General features: G+C 31.7%; 1 protein-coding gene across 1 annotated transcript; it reads right to left on the reverse strand.

Moving 5' to 3' along the window:
* Window positions 1-6,823: 6,823 nt before the first annotated feature.
* On the reverse strand, window positions 6,824-8,076 carry LOC110901458 (NAC domain-containing protein JA2). Its single transcript, XM_022148285.1, has 3 exons — window positions 7,890-8,076; window positions 7,532-7,803; window positions 6,824-7,324 (listed from the first exon to the last, which is right to left on the reverse strand). Exons 1-3 carry the CDS (start codon window positions 8,074-8,076, stop codon window positions 6,824-6,826), a joined length of 960 nt encoding a protein of 319 aa, XP_022003977.1.
* Between the last annotated feature and the right edge of the window lie 2,908 nt (window positions 8,077-10,984).

Here is a 10,984-nt window from a genome sequence, read left to right on the forward strand (position 1 = left end):
AAGATGCCATCCTTATCCACAAGTGTCAAGGCTCCAAATGCATGAACCCAAATCATATTGTGTATTTACCATTAATGAGATCTTCACCGTACACGTGGTGTTTTCAGTTAAGGATATAAAATGAACCCTAACCAAATGATAAAACTAGAACTTGGGTGTGAGATGTTTTAAAAAAACATTATGGGATGAGACATATTTGATGATAGGTAATATTAGCCTAGTTACTTGAACTCGTATACTCGTATAATAACATATGTGTTGATACACTATGTCTACTGCCTACGTCATCGAGTCGTGTCGAGTATTTAATAGGACGAATTGTTAGATTATGTTTTGGGTGTAAAGTTACATCCGTACGGAGGTACACATCCATGCGAATGTAAGCTAGTCCGCATGGATGTGATACGTTCGTACGGAAGTAATCTAGTTCGTACGAAAGTGATTAAGTCCGCACGAAAGTAGTTAGTTCGTACGGATGTATCTAAGTCCATACGAAGGTATCTCGTGTTAGTATAAATAGTCTTGGGGACTTAGTGTTAGTAAGTGTTAGATAGATTTTGCTGATCAGACGACGAAGCTCTGTTAGTTTGTTTTCATGAAAAAAAGAAACATATTTTTATAAAAAAAAATCAATAACAAATGTTCTTTCTAATTTCATTGTTTAAAATTATTATATAAAACTCTTTTTAGATTAAAATAAACTTCAAATTTCTCAATATTACTATGTAATCAGTGATATATGTATGAATCATTGTATTCTTGTAAGATTATTTATATATATTTTGATTTAAGTTGATGTAAAAGTATTTGTAATTCAATTAATTGTGATATGAATGGATGTGCTAAACATTATATCTATTGTTATAATCTATGGAGTGGGATAAGAAAGTTTTCAAATAGTAACATTGTTAGATATTGTATTTTGTACATATAGATTTAACAATTCTATCATATAAGGTTTGGATATAACTTGCAAGAAAGATAATAAGATATAAGATTTCATCTATTGAGAGAGCATGAGAGATGAAAAGACATAAATACTCTTTTGTGAGGAGTATGTGATGGCTTTGATACTCACAATATAATGTTGTTTCGGAAAGTGGTTAAGTATGTAATATATGAACCATGTGAGGGGATAATGATGGCTTTCAAGTATATTAGTGCTCGGTCTTACAATACATGAGAAATAAGACCTACACATTGTGGCGTGTTAAACATCAAATTGTCAGCACATGCATCGTAACAAATATAAAGTTTATGCGTTAAATTGCAAAAAAATTATGTGCCCGAATGTTTATACACAAAAACATAAAACTTCTACATGAACCCACACTTTACAGCGAGGTTTGATTATATTCGATATCTTATATAAACAAATAAAACAATTAAAAAACTAATGTCTTTAAAAAAATAAAATAAAACAATATATCAAAATATTAGGTGTAGCATCTTAAAAAAATTATTTGTAAATGTATTTAATAAAAAGAGGTTAAAAACAAAAACAAAGTAAAAGAAAAGTGCAAGTATTGCTTTGTAAGGTGGCTTACACTTGAAGGATCAAACACATTAAATATTTAGAAAGGAATTAAAAGGGAGTAAATTGTATACTATTGTATACTAATAATAGATAAAGTGAATGAAGAGTATATTAGTTTTAAAAGTTTTTTTTTATATGTGTTATTTAGTGGTTTTTTACATGTGTTTGGTTTTTTACATGTGTTATGTGGTTCTTTTATGTATCTTATGTAACGTGCGTTTGTTTTTTGTCGATGTAATTCACGTGTCAGTATTTTTTATCATATCAAGATTTTTTTTTCTCTATGGGTTGCTGTAACGAGTATAGGTGACGTAATAAAACAAACCGATACCGATCAAAATTCCCGTCGTGTTGGTATATTTTTGTCATATCATGATTTTTTTCTCTATTGGTTGCTATAACGAGTGTCAGTATAGTAATTAAACGAACTGATACCCACTCACCACTAATAATAGATAAAGTGAATGAATAGTATATTTGTTTTAAAGGTTTTTTTTATATGTGTTATTTAGTGGTTTTTTACATGTGTTATGTGGTTCTTTTATATATCTTATGTAACTTGCGTTTGTTTTTTTGTCAATGTAATTCAAGTGTCAGTATTTTTTGATCGTATCAAGATTTTTTTCTCTATGGGTTGCTGTAATTAGTGTAGGTTGTCACACCCTGACTTTTGCGGAAGCGTGATTATGGTGTGACTTTCTTAATACCATTTCATTCAATCATAACAACAACTATATGATAAAACCATAGATGTTCATCCATTAAATAAGTTTAAAACATAACAACATTGTTTTAAAACGCAGACTTCAAACACAAGTTTTACAAACCATACGAATTGTTTTAAGAGTTCACTAAGGACTCATCAAAAGACATTAATCAAAACCAAGGTTTGGAAGGCGTGTCTCGTCCAGGAATAAGACACCCAACCCAACCCAAACCTCACAACCAAGGATGACATCTTTATTCACAACGCAGCATGAAACTTCCAACGCCCGCCAGATCCACTTACTAATTCCCTGAAATACATGTATTTTGAAAACATCAACAAAAGTTGAGCGAGTTCATATGTTTGTTTGTGTGTATGTATAAACCTTTGTATCATTGAAAATATGTATGTATGTTTGTAAGGTCCTCATGGGTGTGGGCTCGCTACACCCGAATAGATCTATTACTCATGTCCCTCGGTCTTAACACGAGGATTAATGGTCTTAGGAGTACGCTTATCCATTCACATGATCTACTGTACTTTCCAAAGCTAACCATACCAATTGTAATTGTATGTAATCATTGGTAAGTGTAGGTTGTTTATTGTAGATTGTGGATTAATTGTGTTGATTTACAAAAGAAAATGATATACTTTGAAGGTATGGAACCTCCATTTTTAGGGGAAACTTTGGCAAAATTTTTCTAGAAATTAAACACTTAAAAAAAATATTTTTTAACAAATATTTACAAGTATATTTTTAAACCATAAATTTTCATACAAAGTTTGCCATAATTTTTGTTACGAAAGTTACAAATATTGGAGGTTGGTTTTTATAAATAAAAGTGACTAAATATGTATTTAGGAAATATATATTTAGAGGAGACCATATGTGTGATTGTTTATATATTTTGTGTATTAGTTATATTATTTTAGGACTTGAAATAATATAACTCATCAAAATACCAAAAATTACAATCCAAAATATTACCAAAATTCCAAGAATATGAATATACAAGTTATGCACAAGATATTGGTAAAACCGAACTAAGGAATATAACTTACAAAATATTCCGGAAAAATCTATTCACAAGTTTATTTTGGTAAATAATATTTTGGGCAACAAAAGAACAAAAATATGATTTTTACAATTACTACAAAGTTATAACATATTTTTGACAAGAAGAAAAATATATTATTCTTGGTGAATAAAAAATATGTATTTTCTTGGAATTAATAAAAGATATATTATTTTCGGAAGAAATGTATATATTTTCTCAAACACACATGAAATACATTATTTTTGAGAGAGAATGTATTTTCTTAAATGAACTTGGAATATATTATTTTGGATGAAAAATGTGTTCATATATATTTTCTAAGTTAGACTTGGAAATATATTATTTTTGAGACTTGTATGAAATTTATAAGTATTTTTGCCAAGAAAAATTATAAATAATTTTTCATTATAAATAATTTTTCTAAGTAATATTTCTCAAAATATATATTCTGGAAATGTATGTATGTATTTTTACTAGAAATATTATTCAGGAAAAATTAATACAAAATTAAGTATAAGAATACTTAGCAATTACAAGGAAATACGTATTCTTGTACGTATAAATACACTCCGGAATACGACACCAATACATGGCAAAAATATACGAGTATAAGAATACGAATACAAATACACCGATCCTTGGAAGGATACACATGAATAAATACTTGAAAAGTAACAAGTTAAAATATATTATTTTAACAATTATTCCAAAGTTTAATAAATATAATTTAAGTTAAAATATTTATTATTTTGACGAATAATTATATACTTGGAATAACATTGATGGCACAAAGAAACGTAACTCAAAAATACTAAATAAGACCAAGGTCAAGGCACGAACCACCCGTCAATGAACCATAGTACGCATGTAGGTAGTCGTGCATTCTAGAGGAAGCTTTAAGTTACATTGGATATGAAGAACGCAAAACTATGAGTTCATGTTCCCCCTTTTGTTTAACTGTTTTCGTTTTATAACTTCGGGGGTGAAGTACATGTTACAAATGACTATGATTGCAAATGAATGACTAAGAAATGAACTGTTAGATCATGTGAATGGGTAGACGTTAACCTGAGACCATTAATCCTTTATAAGGACCAAGGGGCATGAGTGATAGATCTATTTGGGTGTTGCGAGCCCCACCCATGGGTCCGCGAGTTGACCGCATGTGGTGACTATGTCGTTCCAGCTAGGAGGCCCGGTACGAAATACACAAAGGTTTGAGCCTTCCTGCACCAGTTCACACATGTTAATGTATTAGCTACACATTAATTGATCTGTTCCTTATTTGCTTTCATACCAGGGTTTACAAAACATACATACTTACTATGATTATAAAGGTTTATTCCTACTCATATACTAAACACATGAACTCGCTCAACTTTTGTTGATGTTTTCAAACTACATGTATTTCAGGAATCTAAGTATGGATCTGGCGGGCGTAGAGGTTTCCAAATGTTGTTTGGAATAAAAGATGTCATCCGGTGTCGAATGGTTGGAAGTGTGTATCCTATCCTGGATAGGATACATAATTCAAAGCCTGGTTTTCATTAGAGTCTTTTGTCGAGTCCTTGTGGAACTCTATGACGATTTGCATGGTTTGTAATCTGGATTTGAAGTCTATGTTTGGATACTAAAACAATGATGATTGTAATGTTTTGAAACTCAATTTATGGATGACATTATGGTTTTAACGTATAGATGTTTGTTATGGTTGAATGCAATGATATTAAGCAAGTCACACCAAATCACGCTTCCGCAAAAGACAGGGTGTGACAGTATCAATCAAAGCTACTAAATCTCTTTAATTCTTTTGTTTATCCTCATTTAGAAAGCTACTAAATATATTTAATTCTTTTGTTTATCCTCCTTAAAAAACAAAACGGTTACAATTATAAATATAATATGAATATTCGTATTCTTTGAGATCTGACTCCAACCTATAACCTCCACATTGGAAAGTCACGGGTTTACTTCCTTCCATACCAATTGATCTTGGATTCATTGCCCGATTGTGATGCTTTTAACGTAAGAAAAAAAATACAAATTCAAATAAGTCTTGTTCGATCAAGTTTTTTTTTATCAATCTTATGTTCGATCTAGTTTTTTTTATCAATCTAAAAACACAACTAATATGTTTAGCATAAACATGGAGTAACAAATAAAGGTAAATTCAATCGAGTATTAGGAATATAGTTCTAAGAAATATATTATATTATTAAAAGTGATATGCTTTGTTGAGATTGAAGATTTTTAAAAGTATTTGATATAATTTTGAAAATCGAATCCATGATATAACAGAACATACTTTTAAAATATAATATTTGCAAAAATACATTTTAGATTAAACTAAAATAATAATTATCTATAAGAGATGGCCTAATATAATGACAAGTATCTCTAAAATGGTTTCTTTTATTATACAAGTATAGATATGAAGATCGAAACGGGTATACCCGATACCAGTAGGTATGTCCGATACCTGACGGGTAAATACCCAACCCATACCTGATGGGTAATAGGCCGGGTATGGGTATGGGATTAACCATACACGGCCCATTATCATCCCTACACATAAGTTTATGCATAAAGTAACTAGAGATGCTCTTTATATGATGGCAAGGAAGTACGAATTTTGGTTTGCTTAATGACATGTTTGGATTGTAATATTATTATGCCTTATTCTCGGATACGTTATAAAACTATATTTCATGAGTATATTGAGGATTCGTGTTTATAATCTTATATGCTGATCATTAATTATTCAGAATCTAATCATCCAAACTTGATCTTAGACCATGGGTAATGGTTAATGCCCCTTAAGGGGCATGTTTTGTCACAACACCATCATAATGTTTCATGTAATGGTTAAGGTTTCATAATGTCCTTTCATTTATTAGTTTCCTTGTTTTTCCTCCTTATTGGGCATTATTTTAGAAATGCCCTTTACCCTTCATGCCCCTATAATGCCTATGAAGAATGGTGTAAGGGCATTATCAAAAATCTTTCACGCCCCTATAAAGCCCCATTACATATGGTCTTAAGTTCATCTCAATAATCAAGTTTAAATATCAAAATGTCATCATTTTTACCTTCTTAACAAATTTTAAATATTATTTAATATATTTCGAAAATTTATACTATATTAGTATATTCAATTTTATCGCCTGTTCAAACAATTTTGTTTTTATTTTTATTTTATTTTTTTACATTAGGATGCCTTTAATCAGTTTTTAATTTTATGATCTAAATTTCGTCATGATTATAAACAAGAAATCACCCACCAAAATATCCACCATTATATATAAAAACAGAAAATAAAAAAAGCAAAGATTGTACTCTGGACTATCCACAATGTACCACTCATCCTAACCCAATCCATGTACACACACACACACACACACACACACATATATATATATATATATCCCAACAAACTCCTAACTCTAGGTCTTAACCCCAAAGTCCCACTAATTTACACTTAACCCCCTCTACTTATTTAACATTGCTTTTCCGGTTTCATTTTCATGGTCTATAACCCGAGCTGCTCTGGTGGGTTGGGTACCGTATAGCAAACGAATCCGTTGCAATGGAAAAACTTGGTGAAGTCAGATAAGTAGAGTTTTTAATCCTCTGACTTCGGATTCCAGTTTGAACTTCATCACCCAGCGACTCTAGTGACTTAACATACTTCATCTGGATGTTGAATGTTGAATCAACAAAAGACGAATTCAGTAGGTTGTTATTATTGATCGAATTCGGACTAGCGAAAGCACCTATACTCAACCAGTCCTCCTTCTCTGATTCAAATTTTTGATCTTCTTCACTGAATGTCTTCACACAATGGTTGGTTGGAAAGTTCGAAAACTTGTCGTCCGGGTGTGAATTGAGGACCTTGTCGAACGACAAGGACGACGATGACATTGCCGAAGAGTCATGGCTCTGCTTGGTGCTAGGACCACCAGAATTCATCATCCCAATTCTTGAATTCTTCTCGTAGATTCGGCAAAGCACCCAATCATCCAACTAGAAAACAAAACATAAAAGTGAGAGGCAGCTTGACTATAAAAAATAATTAATGATGAACAATAAATGCATGCCATCATGTTTTATATGTCACGATCTTGTGAAATAAATAGAAAATATGTATATAAAAAGTGCATTGATTTTAGAATTTGCTGAAGGCCCTGAAAAGGTTGAGCCCACCCTACAAATACCAAGGACTTCACGTACCCTAGATCCGTTGTTATCCTCTGTTGAAGACTCGAATAACCGGTATTCGTGCATAATCCAGTTGGTTTTGGACCCTTTCGAAGCTTTACCAATGTAGAACACCAATGACTTTTTAACTCCGACCTTCCGGTTCCCCGACATGATCACCTTATCTGTTCCGGTGGCCTTCCAGTAACCAGACCCCACAACTCGATTAGGTTTAGTCCCGTTCGGGTACTTGCGGTCTCTCGGGCTAAAAAAGTACCATTCCATCTCGCCAAACATTGCCTTACCTACCACCAATCAACCAATTTCACAATCAATCAATAACATCAAAATGCAACAAAAAACAAATGAAATGTAGAGTCAAAACATTTACTAGGTAATTCCCATGGATTATACTTATACAAATCAACATCTGCGATTATTACAAGCCGAAAATTGTCACCGGCGACTTTTGGAGATAGGTACTGTACTATAAGCTCCTCGTCGGTCGGGTCAAATCGGAATCCCGGCTCTAAACCCAGTTGAGTCACTGGGTCAGTCAATGGCACTGGTACAAACATTTTTCTGTCAATTTACAGGTTATGAGGTGGAGAAAGAGTTGTGAACATAGATAATCAAAAAGTAAAAACCGAGTTGGTATTTATAAAGATTGTGGAAGAGTATTAATGACAAATATAACCCGAGATGCCATCCTTATCCACAAGTGTCAAGGCTCCAAATGCATGAACCCAAATCATATTGTGTATTTACCATTAATGAGATCTTCACCGTACACGTGGTGTTTTCAGTTACCATAGGATATAAAATGAACCCTAACCAAATGATAAAACTAGAACTTGGGTGTGAGATGTTTTAAAAAAACATTATGGGATGAGACATATTTGATGATAGGTAATATTAGCTTAGTTACTTGAACTCGTATACTCGTATAATAACATATGTGTTGATACACTATGTCTGCTGCCTACGTCATCGAGTCGTGTCGAGTATTTAATAGGACAAATTGTTAGATTATGTTTTGGGTGTAAAGTTACATCCGTACGGAGGTACACATCCGTGCGAATGTAAGCTAGTCCGCATGGATGTGATACGTTCGTACGGAAGTAATCTAGTTCGTACGAAAGTGATTAAGTCCGCACGAAAGTAGTTAGTTCGTACGGATGTATCTAAGTCCACACGAAGGTATCTCGTGTTAGTATAAATAGTCTTGAGGACTTAGTGTTAGTAAGTGTTAGATAGATTTTTCTGATCAGATGACGAAGCTCTGTTAGTTTGTTTTCATGAAAAAAAGAAACATATTTTTATAAAAAAAATCAATAACAAATGTTCTTTCTAATTTCATTGTTTAAAATTATTATATAAAACTCTTTTTAGATTAAAATAAACTTCAAATTTCTCAATATTACTATGTAATCAGTGATATATGTATGAATCATTGTATTCTTGTAAGATTATTTATATATATTTTGATTTAAGTTGATGTAAAAGTATTTGTAATTCAATTAATTGTGATATGAATGGATGTGCTAAACATTATATCTATTGTTATAATCTATGGAGTGGGATAAGAAAGTTTTCAAATAGTAACATTGTTAGATATTGTATTTTGTACATATAGATTTAACAATTCTATCATATAAGGTTTGGATATAACTTGCAAGAAAGATAATAAGATATAAGATTTCATCTATTGAGAGAGCATGAGAGATGAAAAGACATAAATACTCTTTTGTGAGGGGTATGTGATGGCTTTGATACTCACAATATAGTGTTGTTTCGGAAAGTGGTTAAGTATGTAATATATGAACCATGTGAGGGGATAATGATGGCTTTCAAGTATAAGTATATGAGTGCTCGGTCTTACAATACATGAGAAATAAGACCTACACATTGTGGCGTGTTAAACATCAAATTGTCAGCACATGCATCGTAACAAATATAAAGTTTATGCGTTAAATTGCAAAAAAAAATTATGTGCCCGAATGTTTATACACAAAAACATAAAACTTCTACATGAACCCACACTTTACAGCGAGGTTTGATTATATTCGATATCTTATATAAACAAATAAAACTATTAAAAAACTAATGTCTTTAAAAAAATAAAATAAAACAATATATCAAAATATTAAGTGTAGCATCTTAAAAAAAAATTATTTGTAAATGTATTTAATAAAAAGAGGTTAAAAACAAAAACAAAGTAAAAGAAAAGTGCAAGTATTGCTTTGTAAGGTGGCTTACACGATCAAACACATTAAATATTTAGAAAGGAATTAAAAAGGAGTAAATTGTATACTATTGTATACTAATAATAGATAAAGTGAACGAAGAGTATATTAGTTTTAAAAGTTTTTTTATATGTGTTATTTAGTGGTTTTTTACATGTGTTTGGTTTTTTACATGTGTTATGTGGTTCTTTTATGTATCTTATGTAACGTGTGTTTATCAAGATTTTTTTTCTCTATGGGTTGCTGTAACGAGTGTATGTGACGTAACAAAACAAACCGATACCGATCAAAATTCCCGTCGTGTTGGTATATTTTTGGTCATATCATGATTTTTTTTCTCTATTGGTTGCTATAACGAGTGTCAGTATAGTAATTAAACGAACTGATACCCACCCACCACTAATAATAGATAAAGTGAATGAATAGTATATTTGTTTTAAAGGTTTTTTTTATATGTGTTATTTAGTGGTTTTTTACATGTGTTATGTGGTTCTTTTATATATCTTATGTAACTTGCGTTTGTTTTTTGTCAATGTAATTCAAGTGTCAGTATTTTTTGATCGTATCATGATTTTTTTTCTCTATGGTTTGCTGTAATGAGTGTAGGTTGTCACACCCTGACTTTTGCGGAAGCGTGATTATGGTGTGACTTTCTTAATACCATTGCATTCAATCATAACAACAACTATATGATAAAACCATAGATGTTCATCCATTAAATAAGTTTAAAACATAACAACATTGTTTTAAAACGCAGACTTCAATCACAAGTTTTACAAACCATACGAATTGTTTTAAGAGTTCACTAAGGACTCATCAAAAGACATTAATCAAAACCAAGGTTTGGAAGGCGTGTCTCGTCCAGGAATAAGACACCCAACCCAAACCTCACAACCATGGATGACATCTTTATTCACAACGCAGCATGAAACTTCCAACGCCCGCCAGATCCACTTACTAATTCCCTGAAATACATGTATTTTGAAAACATCAACAAAAGTTGAGTGAGTTCATGTGTTTGTCTGTGTGTATGTATAAACCTTTGTATCATTGAAAATATGTATGTATGTTTGTAAGGTCCTCATGGGTGTGGGCTCGCTACACCCAAATAGATCTATCACTCATGTCCCTCGGTCTTAACACGACGATTAATGGTCTTAGGAGTACGCCTATCCATTCACATGATCTACTGTACTTTCCAAAGCTAACCATACCAATTGTAATTGTATGTAATCATTTT

Source organism: Helianthus annuus, chromosome 13, assembly GCF_002127325.2.
Source record: "Helianthus annuus cultivar XRQ/B chromosome 13, HanXRQr2.0-SUNRISE, whole genome shotgun sequence".
NCBI classification, from domain to species: domain Eukaryota; kingdom Viridiplantae; phylum Streptophyta; class Magnoliopsida; order Asterales; family Asteraceae; genus Helianthus; species Helianthus annuus.